This window comes from Eublepharis macularius, chromosome 4 (genome assembly GCF_028583425.1).
Source record: "Eublepharis macularius isolate TG4126 chromosome 4, MPM_Emac_v1.0, whole genome shotgun sequence".
NCBI lineage: Eukaryota > Metazoa > Chordata > Lepidosauria > Squamata > Eublepharidae > Eublepharis > Eublepharis macularius.
This window is the reverse complement of record NC_072793.1, coordinates 140,600,681-140,628,068: the sequence shown is the minus strand read 5'-3', so window position 1 is coordinate 140,628,068 and position 27,388 is coordinate 140,600,681. Positions and strand designations below refer to the sequence as shown.

Genomic DNA, 27,388 nt, shown 5'->3' with positions numbered 1-27,388 from the left:
TTTAATCACAGGACTTCTTGTTTTTCTGTTACATTTTTCTTGTATAAATTTTTTAAGATGCCAGCAACCTAATGTTGTAAACTCCGTACGTTCACTAGAGAGAGAAACACAAACATATTGGGATGTATCCAACCATTCACAGTGTGGGATCTTCCACACCATCACCACGGTGCTCCACTAAGTACTCCTAAATTTTGTTCATGCCCATCAAGTAAAGCATGGGGTCTGCTGAGGAAGGGAAAATCACTACTGCAAATGAAAATGTAGTTCCATTAAATGAACTGTGTGGTCGCATACAAGCCACTGTATTATTTCTTATGCTCTCAAACATACTCCAGCATGAATGTAGCATATACCTGCCCACACAACACCTTTTTGTGCACAGCAGGATTTGAGTTCAATGGCACTATTATGTCCCTCTTTATTTTTCAGTTAGATTTTGCCTTTAACCCTTCTCTTACACCCTCTGGGTAGACTGCTGCCACCAGGAATTATATTCCAAAATAATTTAAATTTCCCCTTTAATAACGTGCCCAAGCGTCAGGCTCCTTTGTGGGGACTATGTGGTCCTGAGGAAAGGAATGGGATATAGGAATAACAGATACTCTGGGATTTTTTTTTAAAAAAACTTATTTTTACAAAAACACATCCGTTTCACTCTAGCAGTAAAGCTTGATGGTTTCAAAGATAGTTCTCAGTTCTTAAAGTTTCCTCACATAGGCTCAGTCACACAAATCTTCATAAACTTTCTCTCTTAGGTGTACACACAGTTTTCCTGCTACAGATAAGTGAATCACTCAAATACACACAGACTTTCAGGCACACACACAGTTTGCCTGCATCAAATAGAATGAAAGTTCTCTCACAGACACACACAGTTCAGGCTTCCACACAGGTTGCCTAAATGAACTAGAACGAGAATCCCCTCAGGCTTCCACACAGGTTGCTCTGCCCAGACTGAATTATTTCTCTCCACTCAATAACTAAAAACTACAGTTCGCTCTGCCCACACTCTCAGTCATCAGCCAATCATCTCACTCACACATCCCTCTATTTCAACCCCATTCTTCATCTTCATCTGTACCACACCAAGCATTTAAAGACACACACATACTTAAAATCATCACAAGCACCATTGAAACCAACAAGATTTTCAGAGGGTAATCTCTGAGAGTCAGAGCTCTGTTCTTCAGTCACAAGTAGGAATGGAGATCCCTGAGCATTTATATCCCAGCCATAGCTGGGTGGGAATTAGGGCTGTGCAATTCAGGTTTCGCTTCGGGTAAAGATACCCAAAGCAGAAACGGACCCTATCCGGAAAGCTTCGGTATTCCTGAAGCAAAGCTTTCCGAAGCATTTGGAAATGCTTCGGAAAGCTTCGGGACTTGTTTAAAGGGCCCCGCCGCTGCTTGCAAGCAGCAGCAGGGGTGTCATGGCCCAGTCTGAGAGTGAGGTCTCCTCTGGAGGAGAGGAGCCTCGTGTAGCCAGCCAGGACTCCTCAGGAGAAGAGGAGCCCTGTGCAGCCAGCCCTAGCCTTGATTCAGCAGAAGCCAGCAATCAGGAGCAACAGCTGCTGGCTGATCAGAGCTTACAACCAGCAGCTGAGGCACCAGCACCCTCTAGCTCCAATACTACAGAGGAAGCTCAGCCAGGGACTTCTACAGGTGCAGCGCAGCCAAGAGCCTCCACCCCCCCAGATTCACCCACGCCCAAGGAACGCCGCAGGCAGCGCCAGAGACTGGAACTGCAGGAGAGACGGCGCAGTGCTCGCCTCTTAAGCCAATGCCAGCTGCTGGAGAGTGATGATGAGTAGTGGCAGGATAGAGCCCCAGCAACTGGCTGAAAACCACGCCTGGCTATAAGAGCCAGTCTGGAGGAACTGCTGGGCATGGAAGCAACGTGTCTACTGCCTGCAACCACTCCGTGTTTCGTGAACCTTGCCCGTGCCTGCTTTTGGACCTGACACTATCGGTGACTGACCTTGGACTGTGCCTGACCTTGCTTTTGGACTCTGGACTCACTCCTGGCTTTATCTCGTGCTCTGACCACCGGTTTGACTTGGCTTTTGCTCTTGGAACTCCCCTTTGACTTTGGCCTTAAGGTTTGGACTTGAACCACCCTGCTTGGGCTGGCCCAGCCCGTGACAAGGGCCCTTTAAACATCAACCCCCACCTCCCCCCCCACCTACCTTGCGGCGGCTCCGGGCTGGCTCCTCTGCCACCGCCACAGCACCGCTGCCCAAGCCTGCAGGGTGGTGGGGGCCAGAGCCACCTCCTCCGGCCCTTCCTGCCCCTCAAATGGCCGTGGTGCGCCGGCACCGCAGCGGCCATTTGAGGGGCAGGAAGGGCTGGAGGAGGCGGCTCTGGCCTTCCCCACCACCCCGCAGGCTCGGGCAGCAGCGCAGTGGCAGAGGAGCCAGCTGGCTCCAGGCCGCGCAGCCTTGTGCTGCCGCCACCGCCACCATGGTGGTGGCAGCAGCAGTGGCCTGCCACCCAGCTGATAACCCTCCCGCTGCCAGGTAAGTGGGTAGGGGCTGGAGGGATCTCCCCAGGGTTGGGGGGGTTTCCCCAGGGGAGTGGGGGTGGAGGGGTTGCCCCAGGGAAGGTGGTGGTGGAGGGAGTTTCCCCCCTTGCTTCAGTATGATCTGAATCTTCACAGAGCATACCGACGCAATTTCTGGAACCTGAATCCGAAGCAGCTTGCCACTTCGGATTTGGGGGTATTCCAAATCTGTTTCCCACTTCAGGTAAACCCGAAGCGGGAATACTGAATCTCTCCACCCATGCACAGCCCTAGTGGGGATTACAAGGGAGGATATCAGGATGTAAAGGTACAATGCAGCTTGATTTTTATGCACAGTAATGGAGACTCAGCTTTTGACTTGCTTGATAAATGGCCAAACAGGCAAAACTCAGACTTACACTCCTTTAGAATAATGAATATTTTCTTCAATAGCACTTTTTGAGAAACAAATCAACATTATACTCTACCATACATCAAAGTAGTACTAACTATTCTTGAAAGTAATGCTTTGTTGACAGAGTGTAAATACCAACATAATAGGGTATTAATGACAGAACCACTTTCTGGAAGTGTAAAAATTCAAATCAACATGCCAAAGAATATAGGGGGGAAACCTTTGGGTATGTGTATATTTGTCTATGCTAACAGGCTCATTTAATGAATTTAAATTAGTCTTTGAGATTTCAAAGGCTGGAGGTCACAGAATAGAGACTGGCGTGATACACTTTATATTGCCAAACAGAAAAATAATAATAATTGAACTTAGTTACATGAGACCTGAAAAGCCACGGAACAATGTAGATTTGCTGTTTCGCAAGGACCATCCTCTTATACTGAATTTTCATAATTATAACAGAAAGGCGTAAATTTTCTAATGCATGGCAGCTCAAAAAGTAATCAAGAGAATGAGCCTGAGGGCTATTTTAATGTATGCAAAGCTAGTGACCCACAGTAAATGGGAGGTAGGCTTCAATGAATGCAAAGTAATGCACACATACTAAAGACCTGGTCTGATGAGGGACGGCTAAAATTAACACCCAATTAATTTCCAAATTGACAAACAAATGAAACCCATAAATCTACTTTCTCATTAATTTTCTTGTGGTATAATTTAAAGCAGTAATATGAGGGCAAAAACTGAGCATTATCCATCATAAATATCAAAAAAGATAGCAGTGTAACACCATAAATTATGCATATTACCTGTTGTTAAAAATGATTAATGTATTATCAACTTTATCACACACTGTCTATGTCTAGACATATCTGAAATCTGAAATTTCATTTAGTACTTAGGGAGAAAGAGGCTCTGGAACGGATGGCATTGTCAACAGCACATTTTCCACTCTGGCCCCATGACACTAAGGTAGATTCTTAGGCTGTCACTTGGGAGCTCCAGGGTTGGAATTGGAGTTGCCCCAAGTTTTGGGTCAGTGAAGGTTGAACATATTGGAAAGGTGATGTGCTAAGCGTCCCAAGGGAAGTGAAACAAATCACAGTGCTCTAAGAACATCCTTAGTAGCTGACCCACAGACTGGAACCAACATCATCTGTTTAGCAAGGGGGCTTGTCACCTCCTGTGAGCTTTGACTGTAGATAAACAGTGCTTATTAATGAAGAGATGGGGAGGGGAAAAGAAACATTTTTAAAAATAAAAAACATGATAAGAACAGGGTAGATACGTTCTAATATAATCTAGTTTGGAAAAAAAATAAAAATATTACTTTGACTAGATGTAATAAAGACACCCATTTTCCTAGGTTGTTTTCTCACATTTTAATTTGCTCCTAATCTCATTATCACTTCCCCACTGTCCCCTATTAACCGGTGTTTTCCTGATACGTAGATATACCTAATGGCACACCCTCCATTTTTCTCATCCCTGTCGTCACCCAAAATGGCAATGAATCTGTCATGGAATGGCTATAGGAACTCTAGAGACACTGAGGATATGCTCACACTCACTAAAACATGGGAATGAATGGTTAATACTCTGTTGGATTCGAAATGTAATACAAGCAGCATCATTAAAAGCAAAGCTAGGAGTGAGAACATTTAGGATCCAGTTTGCTTTGCCATCACACAATTTCAGGATAGCATTGAAAAGCTACTTAATAACTTCATTGGAAACTTGTCACTGGGACGCCCAGAAGATGCTTCAGCTATATGTAGCAGGAAAGAAACACACAGCAGTGCTACTGCACAAATGTGGTATCCTAACACTGACAAGTGGAGACTCACCCACTGGTCACCACAAAACCCAGACATCAGTGCTTGACATTCACCATTCAAATAACAGTTAAAAATAGGGAAGGGATTACAGAAAGAAGTAATTACAATGAGGAATATCGATTGACAGATCAGGAATAGTTTGGATAACATAGGATGGAAATGTTGAAATAATGACGGTTTAGACTGGGGTTAATGGCAAAATAGAAGAAATTTAGGACTGAGCAAGGCTATGAGAGCTTTTAAATATTTATTTATTTAGGAAAATTTGTGTGCAGCTGCTTGAGGCAGCTCAGTTAAAAAGTAAAAAGAATACAAACCAAACTGTACCAACTGAATAAATAAAAACAAAATATCAATATCAATATTAATATTAATCAATTTTAATAACACACTGTCAAATCGAAACAGCTAAAGGAAGCAAGTCAGAGAGCTTCAAACAGAGCAGATGTTGATAAAATAGTCTGCAGGCTAGCAGCTGACCATAAAACAGGTAAAACAAGTTGGAACCACTCAGTTAAAAGCCTGTGTAAAGGGAAAGGTTTTGGCTGGCACCTACAAGAGAGAGTAAAGCAGGCGCTCGGTGAGCTTCAAGGGAGAGGTTAGTCCAAAATGAGGTGCCACCTCCCATCTCTGGTTGCCATCCACTTCTACTCTGTGGACAGGAGCAAAAGAGCAAGACTGACAAACAGGATCTAAACTGGCCAACTAGACAATATGGGAGGAGGCAGTCCTTCAGACTCAGTCCTTCAGTCTCAAACCATTAGGCTTTACAAGTAAGAAACAGCACTTAATATTGTGCCCAGAAACAGAGAGTTATGTCTTACCTTGTAGATCCACTTAATAAAACCTGCCCAGCTTGATACTGTCAGCAACAAGGGGCAAAATTAGATGTGGTGGGCAGCACACTTCTAAACAACATGTCCACTTTATCAGCACTCAATAACTGAAAGTCAACCCTGTAACTAGGATCAGACTGTGATCCAGCACTATCTTGAGATTTAACTGAATCAATTGTGGCATCTAAGTCACAATAACAAGAACAATTTTTATCTACAAAATGCACTGCAAAAAGATTCACTGAGGTCATGTATATTTTCGGGTTCTAGAATCTCAGGGGCCTAGGAGCTCCCTCACAGCCCATAAAAGCTCCATTTGATAGCATTGTGTGGATGAAATAGTGGGGGGGAAGAGAGCTTCCTTTGCCATCCTCACTCCCACCTCCTAGTAGGCATGAAGATGCTCTCTCAACTGTGTTCGGTCATATCCACTTTGAGTTTTCCTTCACTTATGTCTGCCTAACCGCTTCATCTCCCTACGTTTCTTGGTAAACCAAGGGGAATTCCAAACTCTACAGAAGGGAAGAAGGTGCTGAAGAGCAGGCATGTCAACTGCCCCGACTATCTCTGTTTTTCCCAAGTCAGACAGGGCTGCAACAGGACCACCTATCTTGCAGACCAGAAAATCTCTAAGAGGTATCAGGAAGACCTCCAACTCCATCAGCCTTCTGGGGCAGACCATCCTCATTGCTTCCCCATCCTTATGGAGGTTCTGTTTCACCAGGAAATGGTTGGTCCATGACAAGGGCAGAGTGGAAAATTCCCCCATTACCAAATGCACTTTGTCAAAACAAGTCAAATGCATCGTTTTAGGGCCCCATTGTGGCCATGGTGTCAATGAAGTTAACTACCCCAGGCACACTCACATTGAAGTCCCCAATGGCTGGAAGCCTCAGAGACCTCAATATCAAATCCAAGACTGCCTTTGTCAGCTCAGACAGGTAGACCATTAGACAGCAATGTAGTTAATACACCAACAAAATCCCTTCAGAGAATGACAAGAAGTTTGAGATAAATACAAAGGAGAAAGGAAAAGTGGAAAAGAAGGAAGCAGCCATCAATAAACCTATCAAACATATCTGTCATGAAGATGTTAAAGGCACAAGAGCCACATTGTAAAGATGGTAGCTCTACATGCTTTTGAAAAATGGTAAAAAACTTTTTAAAATGCAAAAAACACAATTAGGTAGATGTTTCTTTATGGAAGAGCAAGTATAAAGAGAAAGTATGAAGCCTTTCATGACCTGTGGGTCCTGGGTCATAAAAGGATTTAGCCCTCTGTAGCCATTTCGTTTTTCTCCCCACACTCTTGTGACTTCTCAGCTGCACAATTTGACTAAAATGGAACAGCTGTAAATTGTCCCAGACTGGAATTGTAGCAATGGGGGGAAATTCATCTTATGATTTTTGCCTGCTGTATAAATTTTAAAAACACAGAAGCCATGTCAGAAAGAGTGGCAATTTTATGTATACTTTGTATGGACATGTAGTGCATATAATATAAAGGGCACTTTGACATTGGCTTGTTTCTGCCCATGCATTTTCTCAGACTGAAGGATTCCCATCCACAAAGCATGACTTTCTCACCTCCCTGCTACTGCTGAAGCCAAAATGCCCTCAAAATATATTTCAGGGGGCTACAACAGGGTGTATGTGAGAGAGAAAGTTGTGGTCTGGGGGTAGAAATCCTTCAAACTGTGGAAATCCAAGCCAATATTTAAAACTTTCAGAAATAGTTGTTTCCCTTTTACCTTACTGCAGCTATTTAAAAACTGATTCTTTATCCCCCCCCCCGCCCCTATAAAAACCCTCTTTCCTCACACTTATGTGAGGAACATACTTATATGCTCTGGATTCAGAACCTGTGCAAATCTGGCTCAGAACCAGTGATATTGACAGCCAGAAGATGAGCACAGAGATCTCTGCAAATTGTATCCGCAATTGTGCTGTTTTCATGTTTGGTTTCTCAAAGCAAGTACCCAAGGAAAACTGAAACTGGATACATGATAGGGAAAAATCTGCATGAACCAGCCCTGAGATTTGCCCCCCCCCCCCCCGCTTTGGTGTTGCAAGTCCACAACTCTTGTTTCCTGAAACTCAGTTGAACTGTGACAATATTAATCCAAAGATCTTTACAAAGCATTGATTACAGAACAGGGGCTTTTTTGCTACTTTTATAGGCATTCTGATTCTGAAAGAACTCAAGCTTAGTTCAATAGGACTTGTAGTCTAAGTATTTGAGTCTGCATAATAATAATAATCTCCATGGTCAAGTGCTGCTTTGGTATGTGATGGCCCTATATAGTTTCTCATTCAGCGGTTTTCAGTATTTGATGCATCACCGCAATGCTAGTCAATTAATGATTGTCTGGTTAGCCTACACACTTCAAGTGCCTTCTGATTCACCTCAAGCCCCATGACTGCTCTAGCAATCACAACGAACAATATGTTTCAAATCATTATAGCACATTAGTGAATACCACCTATCTAGATTTTGCAAAGCTTCCCCCCTTCGAATGACTAACCAGATCCTTCAAAAACCCCTTATGCACTTATAGATTATTTTCTTATATTTTCAGCAGCAATTCTCCCATACAAAGTTAGAGAAGTCTGCACTAAACGTAAAAGAGCTAAACATTCACTTCTCAAGCTCTGCTGCTCTAAAAATGCTCACTTTCAGGTTTCATCAATACTTTCAAGAATGATGCTAACAGGCTCTGCTGCAGTACAGATACAGCAGGTATACATTCTATGAAGGGCTGCTTCTCCATAACCAGCATTCATTTTGATTAGGATTGGGCAAAGTCCCACACTTGCCCCACTGAAATGAAGAGAAGAACTGCTTGGAAGAAGAAGAGAAGAACTCCTTTGGCTTTCTTTAGGAACAATAAACATCTATTTTGACTGGGAAGGACCAGTGGAAAAGGAAAACAGACAGGTAGTACTTTTCCCCACTCCCAATCTGTTTTCAAAACAGTATAAGAGAAATAACTACTGCATATGGGAAGCAGACATACAAACGCTTTAAAATGCACAGGGAGGATATCGATATGTCATTTGTTGCTATAATGGCAAAGAGTTTTCTTTAGCTCTGTTGTCTAAATCAAGCAAAACACTTCCCCACCTTCATAGAGGACACTATAGCTTATTAAAAGAAACGTATGCAAATACACAAAAACATTCACACACATTTTTAAAAAATCAATGACTCAAACACCAATCTTTATATATCATTCAAAGGGGAGGGGGTTATTACCTTGTTCATAGCCCTATTCTTCTGTCCTATACATTTAAAGTCCTTCTATTATCCACACAGAATTTTCTAGCCATCAGATGCTTTACTACTGTGCTAGCCTTCTTGCAGGAGTCCTCTCTCCCTTCTGAAAAAGCAAACAACTGGATAGATATCATTACACTAAGGAAATCTCTTGGAAAAAAACCAAACAATTTGCTAATCTTTGTAGCCCCTTCATCCAAAGTTAAAGATAAGAAAAACAAACCTAAGTCAGTTTCAACCACATTCCAGGGACAAGTCCCCCTTTTCTTCTTTATCAAAACTTAGCTTTAAAGTTTTTTTTTCTTTCCCCCACAGACGTTGCTGGCTAAACTGCTGCTCACACCCGCAAACAAAGCAATATTTGTTTAATAACTGATTGCTGCCATGGGTACAGTAAACAAGGGCCCTGGCATTTGTGTTTATGAACAAACACATCATCTTGCAAGAGTAATTTAACATTAACCAGGTGGAATAATCAACAGATTTCACAGGTGACACTCAGGGCAGGACAACTGTAAACAGAGAAGGGAGGAGAAAGGGGCCACTCTCAGGGAATCAAGGTTGAGGCAAATACATTACAGAGTAAACAGCTGGGGAGAGGTCAAGACAAACAAACAGTCATCCTCCTGACATTTAGAGAGGCAGGAAGGTTGTATGTTACATGCATCAGCTGCTGCTGACCACCATGAAATCAAACCAGTTGGGGACCAGAGCTACTTGTTTATTCACGACTAGGTTGTTTCTAAACAAAGTGAAGCTAGCTAAGGAGCTTTAGTTGTCACACTAACTAGCCAGAGCAAATAAAATCCTTTTAACTCTTCTTTTCACCCCAGATTCTGTAAAAGGGGCCAAGAGGAACAGAAAACAAAAATGCAGAGGGTCGTTTTCTAACTTAAAAAGCTGAAGTTGGTTCCTAGTTCCTTATTTGCAGAGCAAAACACAAATATTGGGGGAAATTGAAAAGCTCTGTACCCCAAAATAAAGACTGTAGGACCAAATATCATATACCTCCATATTCAATGGACTCTGTCCTCTAAGTGGACATATACTGGGTCCTCCTACAAAGCTCAGTTCTTAACAGCTTCAAAATAGGGTAAGAGCTACAAACCCTCTGTGTCCCAAAACAATCTTTGGATGACCCTAGATCGCGCAGCCCTGCACTCACTAGACTGTCCCCTACCACACGACATGTGTTGGTGCCAATCCAAACTCTGGTTCTGGAGCCAGGACCCCATTTGGGCTGCCTCCCAGAAGCTGGTGTTGGGAACTGCTGTGAATAAGGAGCTGAAAAAGATACAAGCCCTCTGTACCCCCAATCTTTGGATGACCCCAGATTAGCTTCGTTTCTAACTTTAGGTACAAAGACAGCATGCACAAGTACATTTTGTAATTCCAAGAAGGTATATTTTATATTTCTAAAGAGAGAGAGAAATACAAGCATCATCTGCAACTGATTTTCCCCGTGAGCTTGTTCCAATACTACTGCTTGAAAGTCTACTAAAAATCCAGTTTTGGTATGTGACATTACCAAGACTAGCATATAACTTTTCAACTTAAATAAGCAATCAACACAATCAACATCATTAGAACCAAAGCTAGACTGAAATCCAAAATATCGCCTTAGAGAAAGTCAAAGATGGTAGGAGATACATAATTCCTCATTCTGGGTTCTCAGCTTGCTGAACAAGCAGCAATTGGTAATCCCCAAATATGTACATAAATGGTAGCCCAGAAATTCCTACTGTTCAAGGGCAAGTGTTGACTGAAAATAAGTAGATTTCTAGAGTGGGTCACAGACAATGGCATTATGTCTACTGTGGAGTTTTAGAAATGACCTCCCACATACATAAATGAATGCCATAATTTCTTCCTTGTTTCTCTAATTTTTAATTGGCTACTTCTTTATTTGTCTGACTATATCCGTGCACCTCTAAAGTTCCAAAATGGCCTGAGTTATTTTTTTCATATCATAATTCGATTATTATAATCCTGTATACAAGTCTAGGCAAGTACTGAGGGGTAAGTCCCTTTGAACTTAATGGGATGTACTTCTAAATAGACCTGCCCCCTATGACCTCAGATCACAGGGGCATTGTTGGAATCACATTTCATCAGTGTTCTTCAGCCAAAGGGATGAAATGTAAAGGTTTTCATTCTGGATGGTAAGCGCTCACATGTTCTCAGCAGTCTCGGGAAAAGGAGAAAGCAATAACAGAACACACTATCACAGCATGTAGGATGTGAATTCTAATATAACTGATGCTGTGCCAAATGTGGCAGGTGATTGTTACAGAATGGCAGGACAAGTTGTAGTGAGTAGGGGTGTGCAGCGGGGAAATATTTGGTTTTCCCGCTTTGGGTTTACCCGGTGGAAAAATGATCCGGAATAACCCAAAACCCGAAGCGGCATTCGGGCTGCCAGAAATCGCTTCAGTATGCTTCGAAATGATTCGGAGCATACTGAAGTGAGATTCCCACCTCCCCCTTGAGCCCCCCTTCCCCCAACCCCACTTACCTTATGAGGCAGGAGCAGGCCTTCTGCCGCCACCACCGTGGCCAACAGGCTGGTGGGGAAGGCTGCAGCCAATACCTCTGCCGACCGCGTCACCACTTTGGCCTCTGCAGTAGCTGGCACGGCAGCAGTGAACACAGGTACCTGCGCCACCCGCACCGCCACTTTGGCATCTGCAGCGGCTGGCAGGGCATCAGTGAACGCCGGCGCCACCTGTGCTGCTGCTTCGGACTCCATGGCGGCCGGCAGGGCGGCAGCAAATGCCGGCACCTGCGCCGCCAGAAGGATGCCCTAGGTAATTGGGGGTGGGTGGGAGGGCGGGCACCCTTTAAAAAGGTCCTGAAGCTTCCCGAAGCAATCCATATTGCTTCAGGAAGCTTTGATTCGGTATTTCTGAATCAGGGCCATCATACTGTCCCTGATTCGAAAATACCGAATCCTTATGAATCGGGTACGGTTCGGGTTTTTTTTCCTGAACTGGGAACTCAAAGCGCGCACCCCTGGAAATGAGTGGCAAAAAGTAGGACAGACAGCAAAGCTTTGGTTAACTCCTGTATAGTGCAGTTCAAAAAGGTAAACTAGTGCTTAATTTTCACAATGAAAAGCTACCTTCAGTGCAGGAAGCCCTTTGGTTTCATCTCTAAAGTGCAAAGGATGTAAAGTTTTGCATCTAGATAGTTGGGATTTTTTTTCTCCTTGTTAAAATGAGGGTTTTAAATATTTGCTCCTGTGATTTTAAATGCAGGCCTCTGAGGAAAGATAGAAGGGTGTTGGATGGGTGAATTGAGTGTGCTCTAATTGGATGATACCTGTATCCTAGGTGGCAGAGTGAACCGCAGTTTTTAATGGGAGTGCTGAGGGAAGAGGTTTCCAGCCAATTTTTTGGTGTCTCAGAGTGAGGTTATTCTGTCTAAGTCAGGCAAACAGTGTGGAAACCTGAAAAGGGGTTTTATTCTGGCTAAATCAGGCAAACTGTGTGAGTGCCTGGATTAGTCTGAGAGAGAGATTATTCAATCTAGGTGGGGCAAGTTGTGTGGAAAGGCCTGAGTGAATCTATGTCTGCCTGGATGAGATCAGGCTCACCTGGGCTATCCTAGAAACCACCATTATGCTGCCACACCTTTTCAAATGAATAAACACTGTCATTGAAATGATATGCTTGTTTGCTTTGTTTTTAAACTTTTGTTTAAACCTTCAGTTCCTTCCTCCTTACTTTACCTTAAACTTATACCTCAGGAGAGCTCTGGTCACAGCCAACACTCTTTTTATTTCCACTCATACAGAGCTTCAGGTGTTCTCTACTTTACATAGGCTTTTACCTCTATAATACTTTTCCTTTTTTTGTCTCTGTGACCTAAGAACATAAGAACATAAGCAAAGCCATGTTGGATCAGGCCAGTGGCCCATCCAGTCCAACATTCTGTCACACACAGTGGCTAGAAATCCAGTGCCATCTAAAGGACTGTCAGTGAGGCCAGGACACCAGAAGCCCTCCCACGGCCTTCCTTCCAGCACCAAGACAACAGAGCACCACCTCCCCACAAAGAGAATACCATCTATCTTCTGTGGCTAATAGCCACTGATGGACCTCTGCTCCATATATTTGTCCAGTCCCCTCTTGAAGCTGGCAATGCTTGTAGCTGCCACCACCTCCTGTGGCAACGAATTCCATGTGTTTATCACCCTTTGTGTAAAGTAGTATTTTCTTCTATCTGTTCTAACCCGACTGCTCAATAATTTCATAGAGTGCCCACGAGTTCTTGTATTGTGAGAAAGGGAGAAAAACACATCTTTCTCGACCTTCTCTAACCCGTGCATTATCTTGTAAACCTCTATCATGTCTCCCCTCAGTCGTCTTTTCTCCAGGCTAAAGAGCCCCAAGTGCCTCAATCTTTCCTCATAGGGAAAGTGTTCCAACCCTTTAATCATTTTAGTTGCCCTTCTCTGTACTTTTTCCAGTGCTATGATATCTTTTTTAAGGTGTGGCGACCAGAACTGTACACAGTACTCCAAATGAGGCCTCACCATCGATTTATACAGAGGCATTATGATACCGGCTGATTTGTTTTCAATCCCTTTCCTAATAACCCCTAGCATAGCATTAGCTTTTTTTATGGCAGTCGCACACTGTGCTGACGTTTTTAGTGAGTTATCTATCATGACTCCAAGATCTCTCTCTTGGTCAGTCTCCGCCAGTTCAGACCCCATCAACTTGTATTTATATTTTGGATTTTTGGTTCCAATGTGCATTACTTTGCACTTGGCTACATTGAACCTCATTTGCCACATGGATGCCCACTCTTCTAGCCTCGACAGATCCCTTTGGAGTGCCTCACAATTCTCTCTGGCTTTCACCACCCTGAACAATTTCGTGTCATCTGCAAATTTAGCCACTTCACTGCTTAATCCCAATTCCAAATCATTAATAAACAAGTTAAAAAGCATTGGACCCAATACCGACCCCTGTGGCACCCCACTGCTCACCACCCTCCACTGTGAGAAGTGCCCGTTTATACTCACTCTCTGTTTCCTATTAATTAGCCAGTTTTCGATCCACAAGAGGACTTGGCCCTTTATCCCATAGCTACTGAGCTTACTTAGGAGCCTTTGATGAGGAACTTTGTCAAAAGCTTTCTGGAAGTCAAGATAAACAATATCGGGTCTCCCTTGTCCACTTGTTTGTTCACTCCCTCAAAGAACTCTAACAGATTGGTGAGACAAGATCTTCCCTTACAGAACCCATGCTGAGTTTTCCTCATATATTTATTACCTCATATATATATTACTGACTTCCTGACTCCCTAAAAAGTTCTTGCCATAGACCTCCTTGGTTTGACTGGTAATATAGGAAGGTTGCTATAGATGATAGTTTGACAGAACTGTCAGCGCGTAAGGGTGGTTGTGAGGTAAAAAAAGGATATTTTTCCTTAAACAAAATAAGAATTTCTTTATAAGTGCATAAGCAGAATTTTGATAAGTGTATTGGTTTCGGAATAGTTCCTAAGCTTGGTGGTTTCATTCATAATTATATCTTCTTAAAGATATATTCACAGACTTTGTCACACAGACTAATGTTCCTCTCAAATCTTCACTAACAGAATAAGCTCTTATCAGATCTCAGAAACTAAGCAGGGTCAGCCTTGGTTAGTAATTGGATGGGGGACCTCCAACAAAGACCAGGGTTGCAGAAGCAGACAATGGCAAACCACCTTGTAGTCTCTTGCCATGAAACCCCCACTAGGGGTCGCCATAAATCATCTCTGACTTGAGGGCACTCTCCACCACCAACACAAAACCAGTTTGTCAGACTAAGCCCCAACTAATTCTACTCTCTTCCCAGATGCCCACCTACCAAACTGTGCTGTAAGCTGGGCTACTGGATATGTAAAAGCTACTGACAATGACACACAAAAATAAACAGCATGAAAACTGGGCTTAATGGCTGGAAACAATTGCATTATTAGTGGCCTTCCATACAGCATATGATAAAGGGGAAGTTGCAGGAGCAGAAGGATTGCTGCATTGTACTAAAGGCTAAATAAAACAAGTCAGCAGCAAACTTGTACATCGGACTGAGTTCCTGCTGAAATCTTAGTAGAGTATGGGTAGATTTAAAGGGCTGTACGGAAGGGGAAAAGAGGACAACATTCATACTTTCTCCCCATCCCACACAACTTTTTATTCCTAGCTTGTTTTTTCTGCATGAGTGGGGGGGGAAACCCACTAGGCTAAAAACAGCTTAAAAATAGTTTTCAGGAGGAAAGCACAAAAAACCCTAAAGGTTCAGCCTGATCCTTATACAGCTTGTTAAATCACTTTTCAATTTATAGTGATTGGGCATGACTGGCTTGAATCACTGCACATCACCTTTTTCTTTCTGTGAATGTTTTGAGGTTCTTCTTTCTACCTGAGTGTGGCATTAACCATTTGCAGCTCAATAACTGAAGTACCAGCTATAGTTGGAAGAGAAAAGCAGGAACGAGAACTAGAAATCTTAAGGCCTGGAGGGCTGTAAACATCCAGAAGAGGAGACTACTTTTTACTGATGACTTCCTCCTTTCGATTATCTTAACAAGAATTTTGCAGTGATCGGAGTAGAGGGAAATCCTGTTCGTTCGTTCGTTCGTTCGTTCGTTCGTTCGTTCGTTCGTTCGTTCGTTCGTTCCTTCCTTCCTTCCTTCCTTCCTTCCTTCCTACCTACTTACTTACATTTTAGGCTAAAGCACTAAAAGAATCTGAGGTGTGATAAGAAAATAAGTACTGTGTATTTTCTCCAAAACTTCGGGCCTTTTTTTTGTTTCTGAAAAAATAAAATAAATAAAAGATGCAGAAGATGCTTTATCTCAGGACTCATTAGCTGCACAAGAATTAAAATTCACTGCAACATTAAATAATAATTCACCAACTGGCATGAATTCACAAAGTACAAATTCAAAATATGAAGTTCAAAGCCAAAATGTAACATCGTGCAAACAATCTGCTCTTTCAGCATTAAGGCACCTTCACATTGCAAGTGAACTGCTTCTTCTACAATCTTTTTCCAGCATGTAAAATCAGTTTATTCGGTGCAAAGTAAGCATTATATGATAAAAAAACTACAAGCATATCATTCAAATGCTTTATTGGTCAAATAGATGGATGCTTTTATTAGTTCAACCTTTTTTTGTAATGGAGTGCCACTGATGTCCCTGTGTTATCATCATTCCCTGCTATTAATCATACCCCTAAGAGCTCATTTTGCTTTAAAATCTTAAGAAATTGCCATAATTTAAAGACATGGTGTCTACCTAATGGGAAATGCTTCATAGATTGTATCACTTCTTAAAATCATACCTTTATGGCAATGCTGACCACAGAGTTCAGGTATTAGAAAATTGAATAAAAAAATTAAACAGAGAAAAGCTATGTGCAAAAGACCTTTTTGTATACCTTTAGGAGTTTCAGTACTTTAATGTCACAGCATTTGAGGAGTTTCAGAATTCAAATATATATGGCTTATATAGATTAAAACTGTAAAAATATTGCCTGTGTAAATGTAAAAGGACACATTTCTTTAACAGTAACCCTATTACACAGACATAGTCCTTACTGGAAGTTACTGTACAATGTTTAAGGCTTATCATGTCATCAGGAAAAAAAAAACTAAGGATATTTCCTGGATGGGAATTTGCCACAACCACCTGCAAAATTTACCTAAAGAAAGACTTTAAACTAATATTATGGTAATATTAAGTGATAAAGCTTGCTATGAAGATGAACATGGTAAAGTGTTTTGACAATGTTGACTGCTAAGAGAGAGAAAACACATATAAGGTAATTCCACCCAAATATAAAACTGAGGGGGGAGGGGGGACGCACAATTCCATTTTTTAAACATAAGGGGAAAAAAGTGTATTTCAACGTCTTATGAAGGAAAATGTGCTGCAATTATATTATATACTGAATACAAAATAGTGCTCTTTTCTCAGCTTTCTAAGACATTAGTACCTACTAGCCTTATGAATACTACGTGTAAATCACATTAAATTCAGAGTGTTTGAATTTATTATAATAAGAGCTGGGGAGAACCATTAACTTTCTAGGTTGTTGTTAAGGATTAGCTCTTGTTTACAACTCTTTATTTATAGATCTCTTTAAAAAAAAGTCAAATGAAGGGCAAGATGAATACAGCTGAACAAATGCAGCCTTGATGTAGACAAATCAGATCTTTCAATGTTTTCTTCTAAAAGAAAACATTGCTTTTCAAAATGAGTAAGGATGGAAGCTAAGATATTAATGTCCTTTGTAATGTTATCGCCTGCACTATTTGTCTGCTTAGAAAAAATATATACAAATGTATTTCTGATTCCCTAAATGCTAGCCCAAGATTTCAAATATGACAAGAGCGTAAAACAGATAGTACAAGACAGTTTAGGAGGCTGATAATGGAATACAAACCTTTCACCCATATGTAGCTTCAGCAAATCCACCTCACTTTGAAGTGACCAAAACTTGTAACAGCCTGACAGCTCATCAACAGCCTGTATGAAAGGCAGCTGGCAACTGAAACTAGCTAATCATAGGTAAGGTGACCATATCATAAAGTTTTATGCAACAACTGTTGCAACCTGGTTAACAGTTTGGATAGCAGTTCTAGGCTACATGGCTGGACACAAAGAATGCTCTTTGCCACTGAATTACAGCCACAGGCAGCTGCTTTAACTTCCCTGTTTTGTATGATATACAAAAAGGGCATATAAAATTGCAAACCAAGGTGGATGGAGGGTGCAGACGCATCCCTTTGCCCATTCTCTACCCCTGCTCTAGCACAGAAGTCAAGCATTTTCATTAGAGGTTTGCTTCTCTTTTGCTTTCATTTCTTCTTCTCCAAGGACAAATCACACCCTATAGAATTAAGAGCTGCAAACGACTTCCATCACACAAATGTCAGTCATCTTTGTACATACTGAAAAGAGTATGGAACAAAAACACTTCTCAGGATTCCACCATTGCTTTATCTACATGGAATGCAATACTTTTAGTTTACCAAAAGAAGAAAAATCCCATATACAAATATGCATTTTCCTTCAAAAAAATCCTACCTACCCCTAATGCATATAATTTTCAAATTGGCTAAAGCATTGGCTTAGATGATGGCTTAGCCAATTATTCTACTTGTCACATCATAAACACACAGGGTTGCTATGTCCCCTGGAGCCCAAACCAAGGGTTTGCTAGGTTCCTTTACTCCCCCGGTGGGAGATTGGGAGCACTCACTTTGCCGCTCTAGGGGTTTTCTTTTTTGCATGCATGCATAGTGTGCATGCGCTCCCGGCTTGCACAGTGAAGTCATTTCCAGAAGTGACATCATCGCGCAGGGAGTCAAAGTCTGGCCAGGAGCACTCCCACACTCACCAAGGGCCAGATGTGCCATGTGAGGCACGATTCTCCCCAAAACAGGCACGCTGTGGGTGCAGGAATGTGCAGTGTGGTGCGGTTCGGGGCGCATGGCACAGCTTGGGGGGTGTGCCACTGCTTGGGGGGGTGCAGCGCCACTCGGGGGCGTTCCCCCCGTCAGCCAAATAAGTGGGTGCAGGGGCGGAAGGGTGGGAGCAGGGAATCCCCCACCCCCAGCAGGGGAACAGTAACCCTATAATCACAAGAACCTGCACAGTTCCATTATCAGGACAAACTTCCTGATTTGGGAAATTCCTGAAGATTTCAAGGTGGTACCTGAGTAGGGTGGAGACTGGAGAGCTCAATGAGGATGTGATGCCATAGACTCCACCTGACAAAACTGCCATGTCCTCCAGAGGAACTGATGTCTGCAGATCAGTTTGGAATTCTGGGAGAACTCCAGACTGTACTTGAAAGTAGCTTAATCTCTCTCCTTTTATTCCTTGTTTTTACTCAGCATTTCAGGCTCCAATATTCAGTCCTCATCAGTTTGGATTTCATTTTTATCTGAGGCAAGGCAGGCAGAGACTAGAGACCGGAAGGAAAGCATTTTCTAGAGCTCAGATCTTGTGGAACTTTCGTATGTGCCCAGGGAAATGCCAATCACCACTTTGGGGTCAGGCAGGAAGTTTCCTCCATGACAGATTGGTCAGGGGTCCTGGAGGTTTTTTGCTTGAAACTGGGCATTGAACAGGCATCCCTGGGGGCATAGCTGTGCATCTCCTGATTGTGCAGGGGGTTGGACTATATGACCTTTGGGGTCCCTTCCAGCTTCTATGACAGGGCTTTTTCGGTGGTGCCCCCTTATCTGTTTTTTTTAAATTATTTTTAATTACTAACATCAAAAACTACCAAAAAAAAAAAAAGGAAAAAGGAAACAGGGGGAGAGGGAAAGAACAACATATAAAAAACACACACTACATCTACAAGTATTGTATTCCCTTCATAATACAATTATTTAAATTTAAACTTTCTAATATGCTATTAGATTGGTAGATCTTATAAAATACAAACTACAGTCAGGAACAGGTCTTCTTCTTCTCTCCCCCCCCCCGGGGTCTCAGTCTCAGTTCTCTCTGAACAACTACAGTAGCTGTGCTCACTCCCTCCTCCTCATTCCCCCCTTCAGATTCTGAATCTTCTTCTTGCTGGAACTCTTGATGATTAAACACAAAGTCCCTCAGCTGTACTTCCGATATTATCTTGTAGGCTTGGACTTCATATCTGAACCAGATGCCTTCCGGAAATAACCATTTGTATTTTATTTCACGCTTCCTCAGAAGAGCTGCAAACCTTTTATATTTGAATCTTCTTTTCCGAGCTAAAAATGGAACGTCCTTCAATATCTTAACCTTGTTGCCCAGAAAGTCCAAGTCCACATTGTACAAATTATATAAGATGGTGTCCTGAGTCTTCTTAGATGAAAAGTCAATAATAATCTCGCAAGGCAGCTGACGCTTTGTTGCATATTTTGAAGATGTCCGACAGACTTCCAGAATATCGCTTTTTAACTCTTCTTTAGTTGCCTTTGCGGATGACGCCAAAGTTTTCACTTTCCTCCTCCTTCACATTCTGAAGATGCAATACCGTCTGAGCACGATCCGCTTGTAATCCTATCAGTTGATTCTCCAAAAGCTTTACTTCTTTGTTTGTTGCTTTCATGAGTACTGCATTTTCCCGAGCAGATTGCTCTGCCCCAGACGCTGCATCTTTAATGGTTTTCACTTTATTCTCAACTGAGCCAACCCTTTGTCCGATTTCATTTAGCTTATCAACAAAGGGCTTCATAGCTTCAACGACCGACCGTTTAACCACCTCTTCAAGAGTTTCTCCCTTCCCCTGTAGCGTCGCTGAAACTGATTTGCTCACAGTAGGGCTCTGCTTTTTCGTCGCCATCTTAGGGGGGGTGCCCCCTTATCTGTGGAATGATCTTCCCCTTGAGACTCACCTGGCGAGCCTATCCTACCTATCTTTTAGGTGCCAGGACAAACATTTACTTGTTTTTACCATGATTTTCAATTAAGGAGTTGATCTTTTTACATTGTTTTTACAGTACGCTTCTAACCTGTGAACTGTTTTATGAGAATGTGAAGATCCTGGCCAAGCCCCCAGGGCCAGCAAAAGGTCTCAGATGCTGGTGGGGAGGGACTCAACCTTATTCTTCTGCAAAATGCACTGGAGAATTTTAGAATTCTAAACTCAGGCTCCACTAAGGCTGCTGTGGAAATATGGAATCTGAAGCTCCTCAAAGCTATTAACAAGATTGCTCCTGGCCAATCCCTCCCTCCCTTGCAGTGGAAATCAGCCCCATCATTTACCACAGAGCTGGGTGATCTAAAGAGGACTGGAAGATGTCTAGAAAGACACTGGCAGAAAACTCATGCTGAATCTGATAGAGCATGCTACAGAGGTCCATTGGAAGACATGAAGTAGCAATGATAGCAGCGAAGAACTACTTTTCTGCAACCAGTGCATCAGCTAATTCATGTCCATCCCAACTTTTTAAGGTATCTTGACACCTTTCAAATCCCTAAATCTGAACATTCACTGGTTCACAGACAATTAGTTGCAACACCTTTACAACAGTTTATGCTGATAAAATAGTTCAAATACAGTCTGATCTGGATGCTACTTGTAATACAGGTGAGCCAGAAATAATGCTTAACACACCATCCAGTCCATTTCTGAATAATTTTGACCCAGTCAGAGTGATGGATATCAGTGGAATTTTAGCATCTGTTAAGACCACTACTTGTACTCTGGATCCTTATCAAGGAGTTCTTGATGTCTATCATACATCAGTCACTAACTCAAGGCACCTTCCCTCAGCCTCTCAAAGAGGCCATCATCTGCCCATTACTTAAAAAATCATCCTTGGACAAAAACAATGTAGCCAATTATCACCCTGTCTCTAACCTGCATTTTCTGTGCAAAGTGATTGAGAGAGCAGTAGCTGACCAACTCCATGCCTTCTTGGACAACCCTACTGTTTTGGACCCTTTTCAGACTGGTTTTAGGTCAGGCTATGGAATGGAGACAGCTCTGGTAGCTGTAGTTGATGACCTCCACCTTAATGTAAACAAAGCACATACATCATTGTTGTTCCTCCTAGATCATGAAAGCCACTGTTCTTCTGACTGTTGATGGTGTTCAGTTGACCCTGGCTGAGTCAGTTAAGAGCCTAGAGGTTATACTAGATCCAGCACTACTGCTATAGTAGCAAGTAAATGCAGCTGCAAACAAGGCCTTCTCACAACTCAGATTAGCCTGGAAGATGGCTCCCTGTCTTGACACAGCCAGGCTAACCATCTGGATTCATGGCACAATAATACCAAGACTAGACTACTGTATTGCAGTCTACATAGATCTCCCTTCAAAGTTGACTTGAAGACTCCATCTAGTGAAGAATGTTGCAATTTGTTTACTCTTAGGAGTTAGATGGAGCATATATATCACACATTCTACAGTCACTCCATTGGCTTACCATCAGCTACTGTGCTCAATTCAAGGTTATGACTATCACATTCAAAGCCCTTCATCAATTTAGCCCCTCATATCTGTACTACTGCATCTCCCCCTCTGTTCTGCCACGGCAGCTTCGCTCCTCTGGGCAGGGCCTTTGCAGATACCACCCTCGTATCTGCAAACTGGGCAAAAGCAACAGTTCCCCATGCATGTGCTTTCTCTGTGGTACCCCCAATTTATGAAATGGCCTGTCTGAGGTCATCAAGAAAGCTCCCACTCTCCTGGCTTTCCACGAACTATGCACAATTGAATTATTCAGGAATGCTTTTGACCCAGATTACAGGGCCGTGTCATAAAAAAAAGCTCAGAGAGATGTCAAGGTAGGGACAGGAACTATACACTATCCTATGCTGCTGGGTACTGTCTACTGATGTAGATATGCCCCTACTAAGGTGTTTCCATGTTGCTAAACGTGCCATGTAAATTAGTTATGCTTTGTTTCAAAAAGATTTCAACTCTGTGCTCAAATTTTCTGCTACCATACCCTATTGTATCTGTTTCACTGAATGTTGTAACTGTAGTTCATTATTGTATTTTGCTCAGTAAATGTCTTAGCTGTTGATTATATTGTATTTCTCTTGCACAGTTTTATCTGCCTTGAATCTCAGTGTAAAAGGAATAATAACAACAACAAAAACAATAATACCTCAAGCAGATGATCTCTGTGTCAAATCATAGCATCTAGTAAAGGGAGGGTGGCAATAACAGGAACAACAAAACATAATAACATGATATAAAAATTATATTATCATAAGTTATCTCAGTCCCTTTATGCAAGATTATGGACAAAACCCTCAAGCTGTTCTAATTTAGGGTGGCAAACAAACCCTAATACTGGTGTATCTTGGTGATATACTAGAGTAAGCCAAGAAAGAGGCCACACTACTGGAAAATAGGAACCAAGATAGCTAGCACTGAGGAGGAAATGCTATTTTAAACCCTTTCTGCCCAATTTTTATTTCTAATGGTGATTTTACTTTATGCCTGCAAATGAGGTGCCATAAGTATAAATACTTGAAACCAGGGCTTTTTCTGAGAAAAGAGGTGGTGGAACTCAGGACCGCACAATGACGTCACTTTGGGTCAGCTGGAACAAGGGGGGAGTTTTTTAAAGTTTAAATCGCTCTCGGTGAAAATGGTCACATAGCCGGTGGCCCCGCCCCCTGATCTCCAGACAGAGGGGACTTTAGATTGCTCTGACCATGTGACCATTTTCAAGAGGTGCTGGAACTCCGTTCCACCGTGGTCCTGCTGAAAAAAAGCCCTGCTTGAAACTGAGTTAACTTGAAAGATTGGAACCCTCTTACTCTAGCTGCTGTAGCATATTGGTTAAGTGGTTGGGTTGTGTTCGACTCCCCCCCACTACTGCCATGAGCTCAGCAGGTGGCCTTGGATAAGCCACTCCTCTCTGCCCCAGCTCCCCAGCTGTATTGTGGTGATAATAATATCACTGACTTTGTTAACCACTCTAAATGGGGCACTAATCTGTCTAGAAGAGCAGTATATAAGCACATTATTATTATTATTATCACAGTGCAGCTTAAGGTCTGGGGCCAATCACAACTATCTTTTTTTTTTGTCTTGTAACATGTTTCTTATTAATAAATTTTGTTTGACAAAAAAAGGGGGACCCTCCTGCTTCTTGGAGTCGTTGACGGCCATGTAGTGATAGAGGATAATGAGCAGAAAGAGCAACACACCCAGCATGTTGGTGAAAATGGCCTGCAGCATGTCAGTCACCATCCTAGTGGCTCGGGATGACGCTGCCCTGCGGTGAGTTGCATCCAGCTTCCGCCTTAGGAGGGACTCGAAGGGCAATCACAACTATCTTAACCAGTTTATAAACCCAAAAGGAATACGCATATCTCACATGACAAGGCAACACAGGGCCAACAAGTGATGAAAAAGAGGTGGACCTGGAGAGAACATTTTTGTCTTAACACAGGTCTAATAAAATGATACTAATATGTTATGTGGCAAAACCATGATTGGATATCCTTACATTTGCTTTTACATTAAAATGTAGTTGCAGGGGAGGGGTCAACGTTAGCCTTCCCTAATCCTGGTAGACATGGTAGGGGGAAATAGTATGATACAAGGCAGATCCCTATCTTCTTCCTTGTTGTGACTAATGACAATTCTAGAGAAGGATATACACCCAGGAAATAGTTGGCGCCGGGCCCTCAATCCAAGTCAGGGTAACCTGCTGCTGTTTTTTGATCCAAAACATAGTTTGTCTCTAAGATACAAACTAAAACGACACGGAGAAAGGGCTTTGCCTTAACCTTTTCTCTTTTTTTGTGCTGTATATTCAGAACCTTAGTTTTCATTTAAAATAATGGGGCAGTTATTGTCCTCTAATTCATCTGCCTACAGATGTATCATTTAATATAACATCTACATTATAATCATACTCTACATTATAATCCTACTAAAAGGAATCTGATATTTTATTGAGTATAACAGTTTTCTTTCCAGAATCTTTCACCTATAAGGAACTGACTATCCTTTATTCGTCATTTAGTGTGTGGATGTTACCTCTTTAGCTCACTGCCAACCCTATGTGCAGGTGGGTTACGCCAAAACTGAAGAATTATTCCATGGCTCTCTTGTCAGACAAGATAACTCCCCTCACATGATAATGGGGCCAAAAGGCTCCAATTGACAATGATGTTACACAGTCCTTGGATACAGCAAAGATGTTAGTATCCATTAGTTGCTTTATAACAGCAGCATACAGCCTATTCCACGTAAGAATTCCCAACACTTTTATTCCTGCTCCTAAAGGTTATTGCTTGCCTTTATACCTGCTTCACCTCAGCTATCCAGATGCGATAGTAATGACAAACATAAACAATAAGCCCTTAAAAACAATCAGCTAGTTTTTGCAGTCACTGCCATCAAAGGTACAATTGTAGTTTGCCCTAAACTTTATTTAAACAGTTTAATTATTTACAGCTTTCCTCGGTGCACTCTTAGAATAATTACTCAAATAGTTAGCTAGTTTCTTAATAAGGAAGTTTATACTTTACCAAAAGACTCGCTAGCTCCTTGTGCAAGAAGCATTCTGTATAATTAATGCTAAAGTTGTGAACTTTGACAGACACTATAGAATATGAATAGTATATTTGTGCAAAGGAGCTTCCCAGCTGTTGCAACTACCAGCCTCCTTTTGAATGTAAAATATGTGTTCAATAATATGGAAAGAGGAGGCAAACCTGTATCTAACCATGCAATTAGGGCCACTAAGTTTGTTTAAGAGGGGGTAGCAGGGCTTTTGTGGAGCTCTGACTGGCTTGCATTTTTTTAAAGTTGCTTCAGCAACAGCTGCCAGCACAGTGCAAGGATCCTCGTTGCACTACTGTGCATATATGCAATAAAAGATTTTTAAATGGTATGTTCACTTTAAAAGGCATCCTGTTAAACAGAGTTTCTGCCTGAGACGTTGAAGAGTTATTATTAGAATTATGCATAACCTCATTCCCTGACATTCTGAAGCTGGATCTGACTCAGGAGGTGGGCATTTTGTAGTTGGCTCTGGCTCCTGAGGTAGCCGTTTTGTGGTTGCACCACGACCCTGCATTGGAATTCCAAAGGTTCCCACAGGATTGAAAAGATTGGGGACCTTTTCCCAAACCTTTTTGGGTTAGAGGGTGCCATTTAATTTATTACTGGCAAACCAATCCAGTGTATGGTGACTCCTGTCTAACCCATTAAATCAGACTAGGAAGATCTAGAAGATCTTCTGCAACAGGCCCATTTCAGGCTGAATTGTGCCCCACAGTGGGCCGATCCAGGCCACGAGAGTGCTCCCAGCTACCCCTTGACCCCATGTAATGACATCACTTCCTAGAAGTGACATAATTGTGCAAGCCAGGAGCGTGCAACCAGGACCCATGGGTGTAGCTGGGCTCCCCATCTCCCACCAGGGGAGTCAAGGGACCTGGCAACCCTGGATTGCAGTGACATTATACAGGATGGTAAAAACCTAATTGAAGTATGGATATCTCCAGAAGGATTTCTCCAGACTTTATGAATGGGCAACAACAGGCAAGTAAGATTCAATTTAAGTAAGTAATGTACAATGGAGCAAACCCTCCCCAAACCCTTAACTTCATCAACTGATGAGATCTTAATTGGCTGTGACCATCTAGGCAAGAAATATTGGGGTTATTGCTCAATAAACACATACAGGTGGCTTTAAAAGGGGGATGAGACATATTGATGATAAATATGGCCATGAGAGCTAAATTGAACCTCCATATTCCAAGCAAACATTACTGAGTCATGGGCTTCTTGGCAGCATCTGGCTATCCACTGCACTGCTGGGGAAAGGATACAGGAACAGATAAATCTTAGATCATCTTTAGCAATTTTCTTATGCTCTTTTGTATAACATCTGTATCAATGAATAGATCAGAATAGTTAATGTCTCTCACTATTTACTTTCACTTAAGTAAGTATAACCTGCCCTGACCTAGATAGCCCAGGTGAGCCTGATCTCATCAGATCTCAGGAGCTAAGCAGAGTCGACCTTGGTTAGTAATTGCATGGGAGACATCCAACGAAGACCAGAGCTGTAGAGGCAGGCAATGGCTAACCACTCTGTTAGTCTCTTGCCATGAAAATCCCACCAGGAGTTGTCATAAGTCAACTATGACTCTCTCCACCACCGAGCGTAACCTACCTGCCCCTGCACAGTTGATAACAAGATTGCACACATACTATTTTTTTTATTTTACCACTGTACAGGAAAAAATATAAGTGTATATTGTACATTCCAGGAGACATGATAAGATTATAAATACAAGCAGAACAGAGGTCAACAGAACATTGTATGTAGGAACTTCTAGCTAGTCTTAGATGAAATTATTTTAGGAGACAATGGTGTGAAAAATTAGGAATGTAGTGATGGAATAATCTGGGAAGAATTAAATTATATTCTGCTGCATATTAAAAATTATTTATTTATCTGACTGGTTCATTGTTTCAAAATCTGACCAAACCCTAAGCAAAAAAAAAAAAACCCTTTTAGGCTTGATGGTGGCAAGGAGGAGAGCTTACCCTTTGCTTTGTTTGTGCAATTCAAACCCCAAAACAATCTGCTTCAAGGGAAGCTGGGACATGCCCCTTATAAAATGTTATATAAATGACTGTAAACTCAGTAGTACAGCACATGCTGTACAAGCATCAAGCTCCAGAGTCAATTTCCAGAGTCTCAAATGAGCAACATACCCCTGCAAGAGGCCCCATAAAGCCACTGCCATTCAGTAGTATTGACTAGGGATGTGCGCTTTGGGTTTCCGATTAGGGAAAAATACCCGAATCAGATCCGATTCGCAAAGATTCAGGATTTCCAAAACGGCCCCAGCATACCTGGGCCATTTCAGAAACCCCAAATCAAAGATGCCCGAAGCTATTTGTGTAGCTTCGGGAAGCTTTGGGGCAAGGGGTTGAAATGTCCCTCTCCTTTCCACTGTGCAGCAGGAGGGAGAGGGAAATTTAAACCTCGATAGGCTTAAGAGATGGACCAATTTTATGATTTTG

General features: G+C 42.2%; 2 protein-coding genes across 6 annotated transcripts in view; both read right to left on the bottom strand.

The window, feature by feature from the left end:
• Positions 1 to 27,388, bottom strand: part of FOXP1 (forkhead box P1) — a 714,752-nt gene that overhangs the window by 295,986 nt on the left and 391,378 nt on the right. The window contains exon 1 of one of the 5 annotated variants that reach the window (XM_054975304.1): positions 8,848 to 8,891. The exons of the other annotated variants lie outside the window; for them this stretch is intronic. The gene's annotated coding sequence lies outside the window, so the exon portion shown is untranslated. Of the gene's footprint in view, positions 1 to 8,847; positions 8,892 to 27,388 lie in introns of those variants that run through there. 5 annotated transcript variants of the gene reach the window in all.
• Positions 23,405 to 23,584, bottom strand: LOC129327655 (dolichyl-diphosphooligosaccharide--protein glycosyltransferase subunit 4-like). Its single transcript, XM_054976406.1, has one exon. It carries the CDS (start codon positions 23,582 to 23,584, stop codon positions 23,405 to 23,407), a length of 180 nt encoding a protein of 59 aa, XP_054832381.1.

Excerpts from the sequence above, each read along its gene's own strand:
- LOC129327655 (XM_054976406.1), bottom strand. The coding sequence starts at position 23,584 with ATGGTGACTGACATGCTGCAGGCCATTTTCACCAACATGCTGGGTGTG.